Raw genomic sequence first — 21,403 nt, forward strand, 5'->3', positions numbered from 1 at the left:
CGTATCTGCCTGCAGCCAGAAGGCAGGAGGCGGCTCCGGCCAGCTGTGGGCACAGCTTCACGGCTCAGCCTGGGGGGGGGCTTCAGCACCTGGTGCCCCCCGGCTGCGGGGGCGACCCCTGCCCCACCACGGCACAGCACGGCAGGTTAATGGGACGCCAGCTCACCGCAAACAGAGGGAAACCAGGTGACATTTACCCAGCAAACTAATTGATATCCAAGTAATTTGTGGGAGAAACCTCGTTACACACCAGCTGGATTCCCCAAACCCTCCCAACCCCGCTCATTACAAACAAGGTTTGTGTGTTAATCAGAGAGCTTTAATCGCATTGCTACCCACTGTAATTTTGAGCAACTTACAAAGCTACCGGATTTATCACAGGCTTTCAGATCCTAAGCACTCTCTAAAGAATTTGTTTGATATTTTATTAGCTGGCATTAATGCTCTTCACGAAGATGACGGACATTTCCCTTTCAAGCAGCGACACGGGAGCAGAGCTGGCTCACGGCGCGACCTCTCCTCCCTTTCATCTCCTTCCCGAGCCTGTGGCGGGGCAGGCGTGCAGCCCTCCCCCCAGACGTGCCGCTGCCCCGGTTAATCACATCCCCGGATCCGGCACGCAGAAGGAGCTGGTTCCACGCAAGAGAAACTGCTCCAGTCAAATCACCAGCCGGGAGATGCTCGCCCCCCGGCAGAGCTGCCCACGCCAGGCGGGGTGAGAGGCAAAGTCCCCGCGCTCACCGGGGGCCTCCCATGCACGAGGCTCTCAGGAGTGCTCAATGAAAACAACATAAAAAACAATACAAATCAGTGCACTGGCTCATACGCAGCAGAGGAGGGCGAACAGCTGGGGGTTCGCAGGCAGAGGTACAACAAGCCAAGCAGCGAGTCCAAGAAAAGCAAGAAAAAGCATGTTCCTAAGGAAACATTCCGCATCGAGCCCTTGTGTTGGGAACTAAACCAGGAATTATTTACAGGCTGATCGTACGGCCTTTAGCTTGTATTCCTAAAGCGAGCTGCTCAGGCCTCCAGAAGGGGACAGGCGCGCTCAGAGCACAAAGGGGAGCCGGCACCTGGGGGGCCACGCACAGGCCCCGCGCTCCTTCTGCTTGCCCACCCCCTGCTCCCTGCCCCTGATGGCAGTGGGATCCTGGCCCCGGCCCCCCCCCGCTGCCGCCCCCAGGGGGGCTCTGCTCGGACACCAGCCCCTGCCTCGAGAAAGGAAAGACGGACGCGTGCCGCCAAGCCCTGCACAAGCTGCTCCATCACCCTCATGATGCAGCTCGTAATTACCTTGTTTGCTATCAGTTCGGATGTCAAGGGAAATTCCACTCATTTGCTTTTAGTTAATATGGCCTTGACATAAAGCCAGGGGTGATGCTACCAGTTTATAGCTGGGCCCTGGTTTTGGGGAGCACGAAGGCAATCGCCCCTCCTAGATCTACCTGGCCAGCACAAGTCAGAGGGGAAGAGGAATGAGAACTGAGAGGGGGAGAGGAAATCCTTAAAATCCACTTTCCCTGTCCTCGGTGCTCACTGCTCTGGAGTACAAGCCTTGAGTCACCAGAGCTCAGTCCCCGCAGCGCAGGCAGCATCCAGCCTAGCACCAGCTCCAGACACGGAGGTGGGAATTCATCTCACCCAGCCTCAGACATCTGCGGCTGAGTTACTCATCTCAGCTCCCTCGATAATCAGAGGAGAAACACAGACCTGCATCCTGAAGCACCCCCTCTCCCTTACCAAGGGATCCCAGGTAAGCTGCGTATGAGGAGAGATCTTCCTTCCCAGTCTGTAGATGCCCACAAAAAACGCAAAGGAAACAAATCCAAAGACCCTGTAGCAGAGCAAGTCATCCAGCGTCTGCCTGGCACAAGTCTTTCATCTCTCCTCATGTCCCCAGGGGACAAAGCAAGCTGTAAAACAAGTGCCCGTAAGAGCTCTTGGGAGGCAGGTGAGAGGCTCCTACCTGGAAGGAGCCAACGCTGGGTTCTTCTGAACCAACACCAGGTTCAGAAGGGGAAGGGGTTTGCTTTAGTTAGCTCAGCTCAACTTTGCACAGGAGAGCTCTAAAGCAGCCTTTGAGCTGCCTCTAACCGTGCGCAGGGCTGAGCCTGACCCGCAGAAGCCAAGCCTGCGGGGAGGAGGCTCCGCGTGGGGTGGCTCAGCTTTAATTACGCCCGCTCAGGCTGTGCCTGGTGGCGAGCGTAAGGACGCCAGCCAGAAAGGGCTCTCCAACAGGAGCCTCAGCAGGGCGAGCAGCTCCCTCCTGCCTCCCCCTGCTCAGTGAAGCCCAGGAACGGCCCCAGCTTCAGTTTCCAGCCGAAGGAGCCAGCGCAGCAGCTGGGGACCGCGGGGGACACGGAGCCCGCTCCCCTCGTCACGGCTTGGGAAGCCACCTGGCCACGTGCCCGGCACGGGAGGGGAACGGGCCAGGCAGAGCCAAGCGTTCCCGGGAACAGGCGGCTCCGTGAGGCTTTCCTGCTCACACCTCCGCTCCCTGCGGCGCGTCCTCCTGCAGGGGGACTGGGCTCTCTCCACACCCTCAGCACGGCTCCAGCAGGAATCGCAGCTCCAGCAGGAATGGCTGCACGGAGCTGTCTGGGTGCCACATCCCTCCGGGAGCACAGCAGAGGGTCAGAGAAGCGAGCCCCCATGGCCCGGCAGCGCAGGGCACTGAGCGGCCACGCTGGGCTGCAGGATGCCGCTGCTCCAGGGCTGCTCCAGCAGTGGTAAAGCAGCAGAGGGGCAGATCAATTTAATCAGTGGTGGTAAACCTTAATCTGTGCTCCAGGCACACAGCAGAGAGGCAAAGACCGTCCTATTGGTACAACGGAGTGAGAAGCTAAAGAACCCTCCCAGCAGCCTTCTCCTTGTCCAGAACCCTCCCCACAACGTCTAGAGAGGCCTCCACCTCCCTCCCCCTTCCATTTCCCTCCGTTCCGCTTCCTCCCGTTGCTCCCGCACCCCAGGTTTTTGCCACGGATGCAGTTACCAGCCCCGCTGACCAGTTCTGCCCCAGCTCGCAGTCCCTGCTCGCCGCCCAGGAGGGACGGCACAGCCATGTCCCTGCCCGCAGAGCCAGCGCTGGGGTTTGCGGCACGCGGCCAGCCCGGCTGCGGCTATTTAGCAGCTCCAGCCCTACGCCCTCCTCACCGACAGCACCGAGAAAACACCAAGCAACGGGACCCGCTTGGAGACTCATGGACAGTTACATACAAACGTTAAAGGGAAAAGTACCTTTGGAGATAACAAAAGGCCAGGCTTTGTAACAAGTCACTAAGAGATCACTGAGAACTCAAGAACAAGTACTTAGTATCCAAAAAAAAAGCTAATTTTCAGCAAACAGAGAGTTAAAGAAGAAGAGATATGTGTGAGTTTACATAGCAAGGACACTCAAGCTCTGCTCTCTGAGTTTCCATTAAGAGGAGGTTTCATGCATTACAAAGCGATTTTCCCTTCCCTGGTTTATAAGCCAATTAGATAAAGACCAAGTTAATCCCTTATTGTGTTCAGAGAGCCTCAAGTAGACACCAAACACAGGGATTAGTCAATTTGTTTAACCGACTCCCCACGTTCCAGCGGCTAAGAGAGCGCGGGTGACTCCCACAACCCAGCAGAGCCCTCAGCCGCGGGCCTCCCGGCTCCGCCACGTCCGCAAGGCCTCCTCCGCACCACGGCAGCCCCCAAGGCCACGAAGATGACTCCAACCCAAAGCAGTGGGATTTCAGGGAAGTTACCTGCGCTCAGGAGCCATCCGTCCACGCGGAGGGAGCCCCGTGCGGCTGCGACACCTCAGGGCGCCCCGCGGCTCCCTCCCGCTCAGCGCCGTGTTCAGCTCCCGGGCAGACCCCTCCATGCTGGCTGTGGCACAGCTGATCCGAGGGCACCAGGCCCACCCCAGCAAGCCTGCAGGCAGAGCGGTGTGACCCCAAACGGGGCCTGAGCCCGGGGTGGTCCCAGCTGCTGTGGTACCCAGCACGGGCAGGCTGCTCCCCACACCAGGCCATGGCGATCGGCGGCAAGAGAGTGATTTCTTTGGTGGCCGGCCCCTGCGATCTAAGGCACAGCCGTTCCCTGGCTCTTGGCACGTCAGGTGTGCCTAAATCCCTGCCAGGTTTTGCTGCTGGGGTTTGTAGAAGTTGCTGCTTCGCACGTGGCTGGAAGGAGAAATGGATAAAGCGCTTGCTGCTGGCAGAGGCCTGGGGGCTTGTGTGAAGAGCTGGGAAAGGCCCTGACAGTTCCTCCCCCAGAGAACTCCCTAATTAACACCTCCACCCCTCCCAGTTGCAGGGGTTTGCAGGGCTGCCTCCAAGTAATGATTTTGGCTGGCAGCCTGCGGACGCAGGCCGGGGGGGGCAGTGGGGGGCTCCCACCCCACCAGGCCCCTGCCTGCAGGCAGCTGTGTGCAGCAAGTGCTTTCTCGTTAAGCCAGATTGGCTTTGCTGCTGCTAATTACACTGCTCGTGCTCCTCCCTCACAAGAGGATCCAGTAAGGCCCATTGGCAAGCCATGGCCAGGCCCCAGCTCCTCCACACCCCACCTGTGAAAGGCATTTTGGCCGGGCCAGCGGAGCTCTCTGGCAGCTCTGGGCGTCCTCACGCGTTGTTCGGAGGCCAAGCGAGGCGGGGGCAGCAGGGCAGGCTGCTCCCAGGGCACTCGGTTGTTCCACTCGTTTCTCAAGCTGGCATCAGCGCTACCGCGGGGCCGCTCGCCGGGAAGCTCTGCCTCCACGCCGCTCCCTCGAGATGGGCGGACGGTAGCACTGAAGTGGCATCGCATCTGCGGTGCTGGGAGCAACACGAGAGCAGTGCCCTCGTCCCGTCAGCTGGGAAGGATTGCCCCCCGGATGCTGCTCCTCTGCCCCCTGCCAAAGCTGGGGTCAGACAGAGCCAAATGATTCCTCTCACCCCTCCCCGCTGGGCACAGGGATCCCTCTGATCCTACACACAGCACAGGGATCAAAGGAGCACAGTTCCGCTGTGTCTTTTTCTTTCCTTCCCGGTCTCTGTCCACCCACGTAACAAACTCCCATGTGAAAAAGGCTTTGAGGCTTCCCAGGAGACAGTACGCTCCTTCTCAAGGTTTGAAAACTTCAGCTGCTTGTGTCTTTAAAACACATGAATCAGCACAGGGTTTTTTTTGTTTTTTTTGGGGGGGGGGGGGGGGGGGGGGTAAGTGCAGGGACCAGAACCGTCAGAGACTGAGTGCTGCCAATCCCCCTTTTCAACGCTCCTGGGGACCCGTCCAACAGAGCTCCCCAGAGCAGGCCCTGGGGGTGCCCGGCCCATTACCTCCTCCCTTTTTCCCACCTGGGTTACAGAGGTGACTCAGGTGTACTCTGATCTAGCAGACGCTGCACAGACGTGCCACACAGGCTGAATGTCCTTTGTCCCCAGAACACCACCGAGACGGAGGTGGAGGTGAGACACGAGCAACAAAAGCTGCAAGATGAATTTATGCAAAAGCAAAGTGCTCAGCAGCATTGAACACCAACCACAGGAGTCCTGACCCTGAGCAGCCCCGGGAAAATGGCCTTTTTTCTCTTTAGGCTGGAATCTTACACAGGCATGGTTTTTTACATCCACATACCACAGTTTGGGCTGTGTTCAAGCGCTGATGTACTTGCTCCTATTGTTCTTCAGAAATGGTCAAGAATAAACTGCTGAATACAACCAAGAACCCACACCTCTGGAGGAAAAGCTTTAGCCTGGCAAATTGGACTAGGCCAGCTGTATTGATTCAGGGATAGAAACTGTTTGTTCTGTGCTCTGCTGTTAATGCAAAGCTTCACAAAGGCTTAACTGGTGGGTGTTGGTCCAAGTGTGCTGGCCACAGAGAGCTTCCCTCCTGACCTGACACGAGTGCTCCTGGTCCACTCAGGCTGCAAAAATCCAGGCTGGGGATCTGACCACCCTGACTGATTTGTGTATTAGTAAGGACTTCTTTCCTCATTCTCTGCAATGAGAAACTCTCCGTTCCCCCAAGACGGTCTTTTCTTCGGGAAGCGCTGGTCTGCACCGTGAGCCCTGTCTCAGGCACTGTGGGGAGGCTCACAGTAACACCAAGCAAGTCTGCGTCTCGTAATGCCCTTGTATCTGAATTGTGCTTCAGCAGCAATGCAGAGCAATTTCACAGCACGACCAGCAACACTAGAGCACCATGTGCCCAGCACAAACAATGATTCGCACACAGCCACCAAGGTCTGGTACAGCCGCATAGCACCACGGCAGCAGGCACGCAGAAGCCAGTGACACCAAACAGACAGAAAGCTTCTCAGGTACTGGAGCTCAGACCACCAAGCCTCTTCCAAAATACACAGCAGACTGTTGGCTCCGTCCCCTCCCTCGTGAGTCACACGCCCACCTGAAACACGGAGTCCTCTGCCCGTCTGTCAGGACCAGCCGGAGCAGCATACTGGGCTTCTGTTCCCCAGAGACGTGCAAAGTGAGGGTGAGAGAACAGGCTGCAAGGACTGGGTGGAAGGCGTTCCAAAAATGATAAATGCCAAGAAGGGAAGTCCCTGTCCCAGAGGAGTGGTGGGAGCCAAAGGCCAGCTTTGGAGCTTGATAGTAACTGTGTTGAGTGCCCCAACATCTCCTTGTAAATCACCTCCTGCAACTACCCGAGTACTCAAGTAAGTTGTAGAAAGTGAACACATGTATTTACAATGCTTCGAAACCGACCATGAGAAATATGCTCTCAACATCGAGCAACATCCTTAACAGAGGCTGGTTTGCCTGTCTACCAGAGGAGTGCACAGTGGCTGGCGTTGTCCCGACCAACACAGCCTTGTGCTGCTCTGCCCACGGGTGGCACTCGGCTGCTGCCCTCTGCAGAACCACAGTCTTGCGTTCAGTGAAGAAGAGGCCCTGCAGTTTCTTCTGGCATGAGATTAATCATCCAGTTCAGCCTTCTCTTTTCTGCAAGGAGCAAAAACCAGAAAGGATTACAGACTTAAAAAAAATAAAAAAATAAAAATAAAAGAAAGAAACCAAAAAGACAATCTACTACGTCACATACATGGGATGACTTTGGTGTTTCTGCTGCACAGGCTCCAAAACCAGCTAGCCTTTGTGTAAGCTTCAGCATCAGCATGAAGCACCAGCACAAATGGGGGACATGCGGCCTGGTACCGCACAGGGCTACCCCCCATAGCCTGGCCACACTGTGCAACACTACTACAAGAACAGACTCATCTTTTGTTTCTGGATGCATTTTTCAGGACACAGGAGCTGAGCAGAGCATGATGAGTTTCACTAGCCCAGTGTCCTAATGAATCTGTAAGAGCTGCCTCAAGTCAGCGCAAGTAATCCCTGACTGCTGCCACTAGCAACCTTCATTCTTCACTCTTTCTGGTCCAGCATGACCCTCAGAGCAGAGCGGGTTTTGAGTTCTGACACACTTCATTCGTCCTGAAGTAGCTCTTCAGGCAGTGCTATCTGCTACCTGTCCAACCCGGTATCAGTGTGGGTCTGAGGCAACTCAACAACAAACTCCCATGAACGGTGCTGAAGAGGCAGCGCAGCCTTTTCATGACATGAGGAACTCCTACACACCAGTGGACTTGCCATGGATTTGTACCGTTTAAGAGCAGCCATTGGCCTACATTATGTAAGAGTGGGGCAGTCTGACCCTCCCCTCATCTTCTGGGAACAGAAACCAGCTCCCTGCAGGATATTTCTGTTCACCCTCATGTCACACCTGTGGGCGTTAGTTCTTTGCTTATCATGGGTGCCGGAAACAGATCAAATCCCCAGTGACCTTCCCCAGCCTAGGACACGGTGCTCTGCAGAAAAAACGTGTGAAGTAGCATGGCTACAACCACCAGAAATCACCCTTTATGGAGGCAACATATGTCCTGATGTCACTTCAGCTCACCTTGTTACCCGGCCTGTCCCTTTAATGCCATTACTGAAGATCATTACATGAGCAGATCCCATTTGGAGAGGCAGCTGCTCGGGCTGCCCACACACCTACCTCTCTGGCCCAGAAGACGGGACCTTCACTGGTGAACACATCTGCTTCCGAATATACTCCCTCGATCTAATGTCAGCCTGGAATAAAGGAGGAAAATGAGTGAAAAGGGATTGATCAGGCTGTTTGGTGTCTCCCCATAGTTGTCTCAGTGTGCCCCTGCACATCCTAATGCCAGTGCATCATAACTAGCCCTTCTGTGACTGCCTGGCTACAAGCAACCTGTGCGCTTCTGTCCTTGGTTGTTTTTTGTGCCTCACTGTAAGCTGCTTGGGAGGGTGAAGACTTGAGACAAAGAAAGAGAGGGTCCTGGACCGAGCAGCCCTACTGGAGTACAGTCCATTTCAGAAAGAGAAATGACAGTCTCCGAACCCTTCCTGTCTGCCCCTTCACTTCTCAGAGGAGCAAGGAGGCGACGCTGAGCATGCAGGAGACACTGGGTTCAGACAGTTCCTGCCCGCCCATGCCTAAAGTCTGCTCAGCTCTCACCCTACCACAAGCACGGCAGGATGAACAGCCAGAGCAGGAACCAGACTGAGCTTCCTCAGTAAATCCCTATTGCAGCTCAGATGTGTGGAGTCATCCCTCACCAAAGGCTTCTACAAGACCCAGAGGATGCATTAGCACGGGTTTCCAGCTCACACTGCAGTGAGCCTTCCTGCAGCAAGCACTGACCCAGCAGGAATCCCTCACCTTACACCTACACTGAACAGCTCCTAAGATGCCCTCCTGGTCATCTAGGGATGTGACAGGCCAGCAAGAATTTCCAGAGGCTAGGTAAGAATTGTTCACTGGCAAAGGGAGAGTTGCTGAGGTGATGGGCTGCTTTTCCGTTGTGTCTCGTCTCTGTGCCAGAGCTGCAACTCCCCTTTCATGAACCCTGGCAGGAGAGCCAGGCTGAAGGAGACACAGGAGTCTGAGAGTGCTCTGGTGTTTTCATCCCGTGAACCGACCTAAATGTCTTCTTCCATATGCAGGCACGTCTGAATGCAATGCAGGAAAGTATAACGAGCAGCCAGGCTCCTCCATGGGCCTTTCCCAGCAATAGCTTGGAACCTGAAGTCCAGGCCCACTGATGAGAGATGGAATAGACTTGATAGAAATTAAGAGCACGGTCTCCTCAAAAGTTAGGGAAATACTGGAGCATTTTATTGACTTTTCTTGGGGCTGCGGAATGCCTCACGGACTCTGCTGCAATGACCTTCACTGTTTACACAGTGAAACAGAAGTTGTGTCCTGGGACTATACTAACAGGGACTCCCACTGGCATTTCAGGCAGGTCAGGCTGCAGCCTTCAGGCTCAGAGCATTCCAAGATCATCCATGGTCTTTACAGCTGTGACACTGTGATGTTCACAAAGAATTAGCTTTTCTGGTCGCTAATCAGCTGAGAAATGTGGCTGTCCCCTCCACAGGAAACTTAAGGAAAATTAAGAGGGGGAACAAGGCTACGGAGGGGGCTGTGAAGAGTTGGGAATATAGCAATGCAGCAGACAAGTTGTCAAGATGACATGGGATGAAACGAGAGAAGCTGGCATTGCCCATTCTTGTACCCATCCCTTTACTTCCTCTGTTCCAGCAGTTGTATCACGAAGTAACAGATGGAGAAGCACGCCACTTGTCTGCTGCATATCCTTTTCCCTAGGCATGAGCTTGGCTCATCCTGCCTTTGCGCCTGGTGGGCTGGCTGTGTGATGGTAATTACGTGGCTAAAGCAGGTAAAAACATCCTGTAAAAGCAAACAGAGACGAGGCACAAGCACACTCTTGGCTCTACCACTTCTTGGCAGCAGATGCGAGGCAAGTGACTGACACACCTTTGACACTGTCCTAGCTTGTGAGTCCAAAAGCAAAGCTGCCAAGGAAGACAACAGGAGCAGTTTACACCCCAGACCGCAACAGTGCTACACGCTCTGCTTTCCAGTACGACCCCTCCTGGGGCCACAGACGAAAGATGTAACGTTGAGACTCTACCAAATTCATGGTTTACTGCCCTCTTCCTTGAAGTTGATCTCAGAGCCATCACCAAACCTCATCAAGCCCCTCCTCATGCAAGTATCCAGTTCCTCCTTTCCATTTTTCATTTCCATTCCTTCCACTGGAACAGGCTCCCCAGGGAAGTGGTCACTGCACCGAGCCTGTCTGAATTTAAGAAGAGATTGGACTGTGCACTTAGTCACATGGTCTGAACTTTTGGGTAGACCTGTGCGGTATCAAGAGTTGGACTTGATGATCCTTAAGGGTCCCTTCCAACTCAGGATATTCTATGATTCTATGATTCTATGATTTCTGATATACTCTCCTGTGACATGAACCCCCTGAGCTCACCTGGAGAACTAGAGTGCTGTGTCTTATCAGCAGTGCAAGACAGCACGTGGTCAGAGCTGGGCAAGAACACCAAGAGAAATCCCAAGAGCTATAGAAGGCATTGCTGAACATTTACTGGATGTTCTTGTTGCCTTGAAGTACTGCTGGTATTACTGTTCAGCTTTCCAGTGCTACTCCATATTAGTGTAAGACTTTCGGATGCCATTACAAGCACCCGGATCCTGGTCTCTTGGTAACTTTGATTTTAACATTCCCTCAACGTTTTTTTTTTCTTTTTCAGAAACTTTCTTTCTCAAAAACACTGCTAGCCTGTGACATTTTAGAACAGCTGCTGTGCCCCACCTCAAAGACAGAGTCTCTCTCTCCACTTAAAAAGCAGTCTGTGACCTTCCCAGCTGGAAAAGCTTCACAGAATATGATGATCATGCTAATAAAGTGGGTTAGCGCATCCCCAGTGGCTGTCCTTGAAGCATTTTCTACTCTCATCACTATGCTATACTTCTGAAGAGTCTCTCCCATGCCCCAACGAGCTCCCCATCCTTCCCCCCCTGCAGCTCCCAGTCAGGCGTCTCAGGTGGAGACTCTGCCAGCTTACTGCTGGAAATGCAGCTCCACAACTGCTTAACAAATCTGCGAGCTCGAGAATGAAACGTGGTTACATAAGGGGTGGTTTGTTTGGGAGATTTTTTTCCCTTCTCTCTATAATTGGACAGTTTCATAACTGAACTGACAAATAACTTTGATCACTCTTCAGGATAAGCGATTACGTGATGTATTTTATAACGAGGGAAAGAGGTTGTTCAATAGAGTCCCTACTGGGAGACCAAGGTAGCAAGAGTCAGATCTACAAACTATTTTTCTAGGGAAGAAAACCCCCTGAATTCATTCTACTCATAACATAAGCTAATGCTTGATTAGGTGGCAAGTTACTGGCCAGTCCTCACTCCTAACACAGCGCTGAGAGACAGCTTAACCCAGCGTATTAACCAAGAGGCTAATCAATAAGATGGATAACTGTCCCGTAATAATCCTCACAGATTGTTTCTATTTTCAGCAGGGACTAGTGTTGGCATTACGGTCTGGAATTGTTGCTTTGCCTATTTTATGAGGGGCAGTGGTGAGCAGCAAGCTTCTATTGGGGGGCTACATCTCAGGGGAGTAAGAATTTCAGGATATCAGCGACTGATTTCCCTGCAGGGCAGCAGGAGCTATTCACAGGGAGAAGAGGGATGATGGCTTATTTTTCAGTTTTGCATTAATAAGTATTTAATACCGCACATGATGTGACCTGCAGAAACTCACAGCTGTGGCCAGGCTGATTTCTGTCCTCCTTGGTGGGCTGGAGTAACATCAGGCTGCCCCAGCAGCCACATCCTGAGCCAGCAGGAACCAGCTGGGCAAGCCGCCAGCTGCAGCTAAAAGGATCATCAAGTGAGCTGGAGGCTGGTGTGCAGCCAGCCAGGAAGCTGAGGAAGCAAGAGCAGAAGAATCTGTCCCAGAGCAATCCTCATCAGACGGAGTGTTAAAAGCTTCTGATTCCACACTGTGCGTGTGGATCCTGGGTCTGAGCAGGCTCGGAGCGTGGGCAAACACTGGAGAGGGCTTCTGACCTCTGCCAGAAGCAGGCAAGAGCGGTTGCTCTCAGGAGGGCTTGCTGTTGGTTCCAGTGCCGCTCAGTTTAAACGCTTCCTTCATTTTTCTGGGATGACAGCTTCTGCCTATCTCAATACCTTTGTCTGGTTAGCTTTAAAGGACCAAGGCTGCCTCAAAACCTCACCAGCTGGCTGGGTGGAGGGATCGCCCCTCTGCAAACGATATTCTCCCAGTTCAGCCTTGCACATGGAAGAAGTACTAAACAGAAGTAAATACGTACGTAGGTGATAATGAACCTCCCTCTGCTTTCTCTGAAAGATCGCCCCTCTCACCTGCATCACAGCCACAGTTCCTTTGGCAACACAGCCACATCGTGGGCTGAATGCAAATCAAACTGCTTCTGATTACTGTGAAGATGCAGTTTCATGCCCAAGAAGCACAACACACCCTACACAGACTGGCCAGCCATACCTCTTGGAAAGTGGAAGGTTTAAGTTCCCACAACAGTCGACAGTATTACACACGCTGCAGCGCAGCACTGCGTTCATCCAAGCCGTAAACACAGCCTCAAAAAGGTACTGCCAGCTGAGTTATCTGGAGAGCATTACACTTCTAGGGCTACCAGAACTCACCAACTAAGGGCTAATATTCCAGAAGTCTCTCACTGGACACTGGGAAAGCTGTTAGCACATCACCCGCCAGATCTGCAAGCCTGTCACGGAGAGATCCCGTAGCAAGAAGATCACCCAAGCCAGAACTCCCCACTGCCCTGCATCAAAATCTATGACAGTTACTACACAGAAGTGTGGTGGGAAAAGTCCCGTGGAAAGGTTTAAACACCATTACCTCCTGCCCCTCCTCTGCCTCTACACTAAACACACACCCTTCTCGATTTCTAGCCTCTCCGTAAGGAACGTGACAACACCTCATTCCATCACTTTAAATAAAGGTCATAGTTAGAGGACTGGAGGAGTCTCGGAACATAGACAAACACTGGAGAAAGCTGGAAATGAAATGAAGGTGATGAAAACCTCCAAGACACCTTTTTGTTTCCAAAGGGAATGCTTTTCCCCTTTCCTCTGAGCACTGCTGAACTGCAGAGCTAGCTTACAGCTCTGCGGAGGCATCTGTCCCTTGCTGGAAGAGGTTACATAAGAAGATCTATCAGCCTACTCCCGTCTGGCAGGTAGTGGTTTATGAGATCAGAAACTCTAGTTCTGGAATGGATGCTTCAAGGTTTGTTTTGCTTTAAGGCGTTAGATTTTTGTCTGTTTTATAACTATAGACTCGATACTCCGCTTTCAGGAAACACTGCGGTGCCAAGGAGAAGACCCCGTGTGCAGAGACTGTGTTAACAGCCCTCAGCAGGATCTTCTCAGTGCTGCTCTGAGGAGCTGCAGAGCAAAGGTGGCCCCACGCCTGACAAGCACGGAGGTGTAGCAACGTGACCTGCGTGTTCCAGGGCAACGTTACAAACAGGGACATCTGAAGAGGCCCTGCTCCCTGAGCAGCCGCTGGGTCAGGCACACCCGCTAACAGCAGGGTGACCCTGAGAGGGGAAGCACTTGTCAGGCTAGAAGTCCCAGAGGCTTTACGCTTCTCCAGACCCCTTTCTCAAGCCCTGCTGTGATTTAATTAGTCTGAAGCAGAGCCTCGGTGGCAGCTGCGGCTCACTGAATGTGATCCAGTGCTGTCACCTACTGGCTGCCTGCTGTCCCAGAGCCCGCAGTTCCTTGTGGAGTGCAGTAGCGAGGAAAAGCCCAGAGGAGCAGCACTGCAGTCTGTGCTAGGCTCACAGCACCAGGAAAGCTGCGTTTCCAGCTCCTCTGTATTAACATCAGCATCACAGAAGTTGCCTGCAGAGAGGAACCAAGAAATCTGTCAAGCTAGGTCTGCAGTGAGGGTTGTGTGCACTTCTCAGCACTGCGTCAGAAGAACAAGCAAGGAAGAAGGGAGGACGATCACCTCACCACCACATAAACAGCAATACAACAGGCCGGGGAGGACGGGCCAGCAAGAAGGGTGCCCACTGCAGAACTGTCAGTTACAGACGGGTGGCAAACTGAGGCTCCGAAACATCACCACAGGCTTGGCATCCGCAGCTATCATGTCCCCCCACTACCTACCTGCCTGCCTGCTCCCCTACCCCACGTCTGCACTCCCCTTCCTCAGCTCCCCTGCTTCTGTACCTGGCGGATGGGCTCCGGGATCCGGTACCTGCAGCAGGACTGGACCAGACGCACAGCTGTCTCCAGGCACACCCTGTGGCCCACAGAGATATAAAGGGGCTTAGAGCTGTTGCAGCTACGCAGGGCCTGTGCATTCAGAAACAAGAGAGATCAAATACTTAAGAGGCTTATTTCAAACAAATACAACGTGGCAGATGAATTATAGGCCAGCCAGTTGTCTTCAGAGGGTGGGCTGCTGGGTCTGTGTTTGCTAGCTCCCAACCTCCTTGATCCTCTGCTGCACAGTCATCTCACAGGGACTGTTTGCCCTTTTGGACACTCGTGACCCTTCCCCAGATGCCTCACACAGCTCTGGGAAGCAATGAGACTTGCTAATACAGACTGTGTTAACATAACACCAGACGGAGGAAGTTTCTTACACCTGCCCATTTCCTGTGCAGCACTCTTCTGAGTCAAATGCTTTCGTATTGCATCCTGGTAAGCTGCTACAGAAGTGGCACCTCTCCTTGACCGTGGTTCATGAACAGGGTGCCATAACCATGCACATGAATATACCCAACACCTGAACCACCAACTCTTTCCACTGGTGTCTGAGTTGACAGAAAAGGGAAATCGGCGCTACTGGTCACCCGTTCAGACCTTGTCTGCCTGAACTAACGTCACCAAGACCAGTCCCACTACAGTGACAACATCCTCCAGTGCTCACAGCTACACAAAGCTGGAAGACTTGGTGGCCAAGCAGAACTCCCTGCAGCTTACCATACCAAGGACATTCCCTGAAGTGCCTGTCAGTGGGAATGTATCTCCTCCTCTCTGCAAGGAACGGATCTAGGGCACAGAAACACAGTCAGTCGGTGAGAAATTAATTGAATGCGACTGCGCTAATTGTCTAGGGATATTAAAGAGTGGAAATAATTCCCAACCTAGCCTCACCTGCTCTCTGTGCAGCTCATCCCTGGCCAAACCATCCACCTGCAGGAGGTTCTTGGCCACTCCAATGCACGGTAGATCTGTCAGGACTCCCAGGTGACAGGCCACACCAAACCCTGCCAACAACAAGGCACTGTAACTGCAGAACACCAGACAGGAATCTCAAGTGGCAGCACGGGGAGAGCAGGGCTCTCCAGTGCAGTCCTACCTCTGTGATGGAGCAGGCCATTCCCATCTACAAGAAGCACCTGAAAAAAAAATACACATTATTTTCTGTGCACTGAGAGCCTCCAATATGCAGCGATGCTAGCCCTCTGAGGAAGAAGTCTGTCTCAGTACTTTTACTCCTCTGCATAAGGATCTTCCTTCCTTCAGTGCTGCTTACATATGACTTTAAATGACCAGTGTCCCACCGCCACAAGCTCTTAATGGCTGGCAGCACTCTTCACTGGTGCTACACACAGAATAGCATCCCTAGTCCCTGAAGAAAGTGGAATAGTTGCCTCACTAAAACTTCAACACTGTGCTTTCTGCTCCGCCGGCAGAAAACTGCTAGGCAGCGCAATCTCAGCAGTACTCTGAGCCTTTGTGATTTTTCAGCTTAGGACAAAGAAATGAGCCACACCTGAGGTTTGAGCCTGGGCTCCTCCTGCTGAACTCTCTGAACAGCTTCCACCAGGAAAGGGACCTCTCGGAAGGCCAAGAATCCTGCCACATACGGGGCACTCACGGCCACCATCTGGCAGTCCTCGTACAGCACCTAGGAGTACAGCGGGACAGAGCAGAGACAGTGACCTCCAGGACTTTTCTGGGTAGCTCCTGGCTCTTTCAGACATCTCTTCTACTGTATGTCCTTTACTTTTTTGTTGTTGTTTTTTTCCCAAATACTTTGCTTCTGGATCTCTCCTACAAAGCTAAGGGCATTGGGTTGTGTCAGTCCATTATAGAAAGGGGTGGATAACGGACTGCTGACAGAAGACGGCCAGACATCACCCTACCATACCCTGCTTGAGAGCGAAGTCCTGGAAAGAAACGAGAGCAGCTATTCAAATACGCAGCAGGGGACCCCAAAGCTCACACAAAGCATTATCAAACGGTGTTCGTGTTTCTATGCAGGGAGTGGCAAGGGATGCCAAAACAAACCCTTTAAGACAGGACAAAAAACACACACACAGTGTAAGTCAAGGATCAAGGATGGATTTGGAATTCAGTTCATAAAAATCCCAGTGGCCAATATCAAACTTTATTTCTGTTTGTTATAGGTTTTAAAGGTAACTTTTACATCATTTTGAAAGTTAGGAAACAGGCAAGTAACTTTATTAATTCAAGGTAAACTACTACGGGACGTGGAATTTGTGGCAGTCTTAGGAATGTTTCTGTAAGTTATACCCCGTATTACGAGTTGATTCTAAGCAAGAACTCACGAAGAGGACAGCTGCTGCTTAGGAGTACTGCAAATGCTTTAATTTCTTCTCTCGATCGGCAGTGAATAACAATGGCCCTCCTGGGTAGTGGCTGAGACTGGCTATTTCTAACGCCTACCTAAACCAGCTAAAGTCATCTGTGCCTGGCTGCGACCTACATCTCAGCACTGTATTTTCTGATTTACTGACTTGTACCCATACTGAGGCTGTCCTTCGGTGCCTCTGAAGTTCCCAGTAATCCCATGAACCTCCTGCAGCTGGCAGCGGTTTGCATCACATCTTCCCAGAGGTATCTCTACAACCTCACTTATTCTCTCCTATTTATCCTTCTCGCAGGACACGGGGGGGGGAGGCTTTGCGAAGCGCACGCGGCAACTCGCTGAGGTCCCGCGAGGCGGAGAGGCACGGCAGACAGCGGCCTTTTGTGCGAACCTTCCGAGGAAACACCTCGCGCTCCCGCACGCCTGGGCACCACCGTGCGGAGCGCAGCCGTTCACTCGCCGTTACCTCGAGCCCCGGGTAGCTGAGAACGACGAGGGAAGCGCAGGCCCTCGAGTCGTCGCCTTTGACGTAAGACAAGTCCACGCCTCCCACTCTCTCCAGCCCCGCGAAGCTCGGCTCCTTCTGCCACTCCTCGGTGTCCTCCTCCACCACGCCGCCCTTCAGCCGGGCCTGCTCGCTGCCGGAGGAGCGCAGAGCCGCGGGGTGAGCGCCGCCTCCCGCCCGGCCCGCGCCCAGGCCCCGCTCCCCCCCCTCACCGAGCGGGCGGCCCCGGGGCCGGGCCCCGCCAGGGCGCACGAGCCTCGGCTACAGAGGGCAGAGCGCAGGGGGAGCCTCCCGGGCGGCCCCCGGGGGCTGGGCGGGGAAAGGGAGCCCGCCGGGCCCGGCCCGCACCGAGCGGGAGCGCACCGGGGCCCCGCCGCACCGGCCCGGGCCCGAGGCCTGGGCCTGGGCCTACCCCGCCCCGGAGCCCCCCGGGCCCGCAGCCCCGCGCGGTTGCCATGGCCACCGCCACCGCCCCCCCCCCTCCCCGGGCGCATGCGCAGGGCGCCCCCCCCCCCGCCGTTACCGTGCCCAGCGGCGGAGCGGGGCGGCCGGCGGCGGCCCCGTCATGGCGGCGCGGCGGGGAAGGAGGCGGAGGCGGGAGGAGCTGCAGCGGGGCTTTATTGAGGAGCGCCGCGGGGAGGGGCCGGCCCCCGGCCCGGCGAAAGGCCGCAGCTGGGGGGTGAGGTGAAGGCAGGAAGGGAGCCGGTTCGTTTTGGGGCAGTTTTCGCTTTTTTCTCTCTTTCCACCTCGGTCTCGGCGCTCCGGGGGTGCTGAGGGGGGCGAAGGGGGGCGCAGCGAGGCCGGCGGCACCGGGGGAGCTGTGCAGGGGAAGGGCAGCAGCACAGCGAGCACCCCGGTGCTGGCAGGTATCAAGAAACAGGGAGATCGCAGAAAAATGCCTATTAAAAGTGCCTGTCATTGCCCATCGTCAACGAGCACCCTTCTCTTTCTACTCTGTTCTGCTGCTGCATGGAGGCATCCAAACTTCACCCCGTTGGCATAAAAAGTGGCATGGGGGGAAAGGTAACACACACAACACAAAAACAACACCCATTAAACCCTGACCTTCCTGAATCTCACTTGCACCCTGTGGTTGAGGCACTAAAATGGTGTAAGAGGAGGAAAAATCACTAGTGGCCCCAGGCAGGCCCAGTGGTGCTAGCAGCCTTAGCTTTCTCTATGCTCTCTTTTGAAGAGAGCAGCTGCTTTCCAGGTAGCAGTAGCATGGGAGAGGAGAATCTCATCTGGGAATGCATCTTGCAGCTCTGCAGCCAGCTCAGAGTCTTTTTCATCAAGGAGAGGAATGAGTGATTCCTTCAGGCTAGAAAGCAGAGAGCAAAGTAATATTAGTAAGACAAAATCAAGTTGTCAGGACCAAGCTTGTGTATGTAGAAAACTAAGCATGCTCCTGAGTGACTACGGAAGTAGCTGTGTTTAGCACTCAAGAACAACAACTGCTGTATTTCAGCACTGTTTCCAAAAGCTTGTGTAAGATGCAGAAGAGTCTTACATGCCAGAAACATGGACGGTGCCCTACAGATAGCCACATATCCTTAATATCAATGCTTGTGCTTTGTGCCCAGCAGAGCAGTCATTTACTAACGGAATTGTTTCCATCACAAGCGTTTTCACAGAGACAGAGAAGCTTAAGTCATTACTAACTGTGGGTTGTTTTGGGCTGCATAAACCTATTACCTCCATAGGGGTCGGAATTCATCCACACTTCTGACACGTCCAAGCTTCAGGATGATCATTTCATGGAGTTCCTGGAGGAAGGTTTCAAGCCTTGAGTGAACGAGGTAGGTGTTGAGGAGCTTGGCAATCTCTGGAGTGAGATCAGCTTTGTACTCTGCATCGATGTCTACAAAAGGATCCTAAAAACGCAGTGAGAAAAAAAGAACCAAGCATGTTTGGGCAACTTCATCTTAGAGATGAGGAAACACCTGAGCAGACCCTGAGGTTGCCATCGTATCTTACCCTTTTGATGCGCAGAAGCTGCTCAGATTTGCGGGTAGAGAGAAGTTGCCAAAGGGCTATGCTGTGCTTTACGTGGCATCGTCCGAGGGCCTGAAAGAAAAACAAAGTGTGAAACTGGATGCAAGGAACATGTTTCGGAAGCTGTTCATCCCCCTGCAGAAGAAGAAACAGAGAAGCCCACTAAAATAGAAGCCACGTTAACTGGCAGGGTGACACAGCAACTTGATCGGGTGGGAGATGTCCCTGCCCATGGTAGAGGAGGTTGGAACTAAGTGACCTTTAAGGTCCCTTCCCACCCAAACCATTCAATGATTCTATGAGGGCACTGATAAACAGTCTTACTATGACAAAGTAGTATATACAAAAGCCTCATCCAGCAGTTGGGAGTTTATAAAGCCTTTTCAACATGGGTATAAAAGCCTACATGCTTACATCTGATTCCCTATTTTGCCTTCAGTAATCCAGCTTTCTTGGCCATTATGAAAGCTCTGTCATTTTCCCATTCCCTATGCCACACATACTTGTCATAGCATAGCGCCTTTGCCCCTATCAGTAAAAAGCCACTTTTCACACATCATTAGGAGATAAAACCTTCCCCTATCACCACTTTAGAGAAGTAAAGTGCTATTTTCAATCCCGTTCAGCACCACGGTAAGCCAGTGTCACTAAAAGCTGGCTCATTATTGAAAGTTTTCCCTTTTCGCAGTTTTAGCATTGCAACTAATTATGCTGGCACCCAACTCAGTATTCTCCTTCCTGGTGGTGATGGCAGAAGAGCAGGGACCTGCAGAGAGGAGTTTGACCTTCCACACATCCTCCACTTGACCCTTCTGTAGGGTTTTGCAAGAACCTGCTGAGCATCATGAGCTATTGGATGCTCCCACATGGTAAACACTGGTTGCAGTGGAAGTGAAAATTGTTTTCTCCCCTGCTGTCAAGTATGGTGGGGAGGAAATTCTAACACATTCTTATTCAGCTTGAATTAGAACTTTTGCTGGGCTTGGAGGTCAAACTGTCTGGATTTAGTATAAACCAGTACAGATTTAATCCTTTAAGAATACAAGCTTTGCTCTCAGGACTCACCTGCAGTACGTGAGGGTTTGTCTGATCACCCATCTGCAGGACGTTTACAATGTAGTCAGTCAGAAACATTTCTGCGTTCTCTCCAGCCATGGCCAGGAATCCCAAGGTAATTTCAGCGACAGACAGAGCATCACAGACATCACTGTAAGACTGTAGTTCCCCACTGATCGTGTTCATAACAGAACTGGGAAGAGCACTCTGAAAACCATGAAGTCAAAGCAGTTGCTAGTATTAGTTTAGAACCATTCCTTACTGCTGCTCGATCTGCAGAAGTCAGGAATGAGGGCATAGCCCCAGATTTAGGAAACTGGAAGTGCTTAACTACATCTCTTTCCTTTGTAAATCCTGACTGACAAAAGACAACCAGTGTGTACATATTTGAGGCATGCGAACAGATTAGCGAGCGAGCCCTCATAGCAGATGAGCAAGGCAAGCGAGAAGACGGGCCTGACACTTCTTGGCATGTCAGGGGTCACACGCTTGCCCTGTTTCTCCAGGGCAAGAAACCCACCTGATCCAGCTTACTCCTGACATCATTAAACAGCTCTTCGTAATTTCGATCATGTCTGTACACGAGGGTAGGTATTCCCTGTCAGGAGAGAAACCCAGGGTTGTAGAACTTTACTAACCCTGCTACAGTGTCTGTTTGGCTGCAGCAAAGACCGCAGGGGTTCAGACATCAGCCAATAAGTTGTCAAGCCTGCAGTTCTCTGCAGGGCTCTGACATCAACGAGTTGTCTGCTAGCTATGTTTTCTAGCTGCCTAGAAACATAGCTAGCTGCCTCGTCCTACCGTTAGGGTGATGAGCGGCTTCCCCTGCAAGAACTTGCTGATGACTTGCTGCTGGATTCTCTCCAGATCAAAGTGCTGCAACGTCTCCCCACCCTTCTCCATGCTGTACTGGCAGTTGGATAAGATCAGAGGAATCAGGTCTCTCTCAACCTCGTAACTGATCAAGTGCAGGTCAGCTACTTCTGATGGACTGATCGAGTACCTTCAGAAGAGGAAAAAAGTTGTCTCCATTTAGAGTGACAAGCCTTTATGAAGCAGGGAAAGCAGACTGTGTGGGAGCAGGTAATACAACAGAGACAAAAAATGCCTGGCTGGAATAGCAACATACCTATCATCTTCTTTGGTATGTTTGTTCACCAAATGGATAAAGTCATTGTGCAGACTAATGAGATAACTGGCTAAGGCTGTGGAGCAGAGGCCCAGTCCCTGTCGACGTGGCAGAAGGACCTCAAGCTTGCTGTCCATGGTCAGGTCAGCATTGCAGTAGCCTTCAGGAAGCTTAATTTCCCCTAAAATAAAAAGCATAGAAGACTGCTTGTGGTGTCCCAGAGCTTGCCCCATGATGAATA

The 21,403-nt window shown here is 52.7% G+C and overlaps 2 protein-coding genes and 1 long non-coding RNA gene across 8 annotated transcripts in view; 1 reads left to right on the top strand and 2 right to left on the bottom strand.

Annotated features, from left to right (window-relative positions):
• Positions 1–6,635: 6,635 nt before the first annotated feature.
• Positions 6,636–17,901, bottom strand: ENDOV (endonuclease V). 3 transcript variants are annotated; one of them, XM_066980299.1, is made up of 9 exons: positions 17,195–17,471; positions 16,944–17,115; positions 15,638–15,772; positions 15,221–15,260; positions 15,016–15,128; positions 14,842–14,910; positions 14,083–14,208; positions 7,978–8,054; positions 6,636–6,920 (listed from the first exon to the last, which is right to left on the bottom strand). In XM_066980299.1, exons 1-9 carry the CDS (start codon positions 17,437–17,439, stop codon positions 6,893–6,895), a joined length of 1,005 nt encoding a protein of 334 aa, XP_066836400.1. In that variant the 5' UTR covers positions 17,440–17,471; the 3' UTR covers positions 6,636–6,892. The 3 variants fall into 3 exon arrangements, with proteins under 3 accessions (XP_066836400.1, XP_066836402.1, XP_066836401.1); XM_066980301.1 differs by lacking the exon at positions 15,638–15,772; XM_066980300.1 differs by lacking the exons at positions 6,636–6,920; positions 15,638–15,772; positions 16,944–17,115; positions 17,195–17,471 and adding exons at positions 13,595–13,749; positions 17,506–17,901.
• Positions 17,002–21,368, top strand: LOC136786665 (uncharacterized). Its single transcript, XR_010825943.1, has 2 exons — positions 17,002–17,141; positions 18,686–21,368. It is a non-coding gene; the product is annotated as an uncharacterized lncRNA (long non-coding RNA).
• The window catches only part of RNF213 (ring finger protein 213), a 53,245-nt gene continuing 49,424 nt past the window's right edge, over positions 17,583–21,403 (bottom strand). For all 4 annotated transcript variants that reach the window (XM_066980280.1, XM_066980279.1, XM_066980281.1 and 1 more), the window contains 7 exons: positions 21,163–21,343; positions 20,835–21,036; positions 20,554–20,631; positions 20,043–20,240; positions 18,960–19,049; positions 18,678–18,856; positions 17,583–18,303 (listed from right to left, as the gene is read on the bottom strand). In XM_066980280.1, coding sequence (XP_066836381.1) covers positions 18,150–18,303; positions 18,678–18,856; positions 18,960–19,049; positions 20,043–20,240; positions 20,554–20,631; positions 20,835–21,036; positions 21,163–21,343 — 1,082 coding nt within the window. In that variant the 3' untranslated portion in view covers positions 17,583–18,149. The remainder of the gene's footprint in view (positions 18,304–18,677; positions 18,857–18,959; positions 19,050–20,042; positions 20,241–20,553; positions 20,632–20,834; positions 21,037–21,162; positions 21,344–21,403) is intronic.

The sequence above is a fragment of the Anser cygnoides genome, chromosome 19 (assembly GCF_040182565.1).
Source record: "Anser cygnoides isolate HZ-2024a breed goose chromosome 19, Taihu_goose_T2T_genome, whole genome shotgun sequence".
NCBI classification, from domain to species: domain Eukaryota; kingdom Metazoa; phylum Chordata; class Aves; order Anseriformes; family Anatidae; genus Anser; species Anser cygnoides.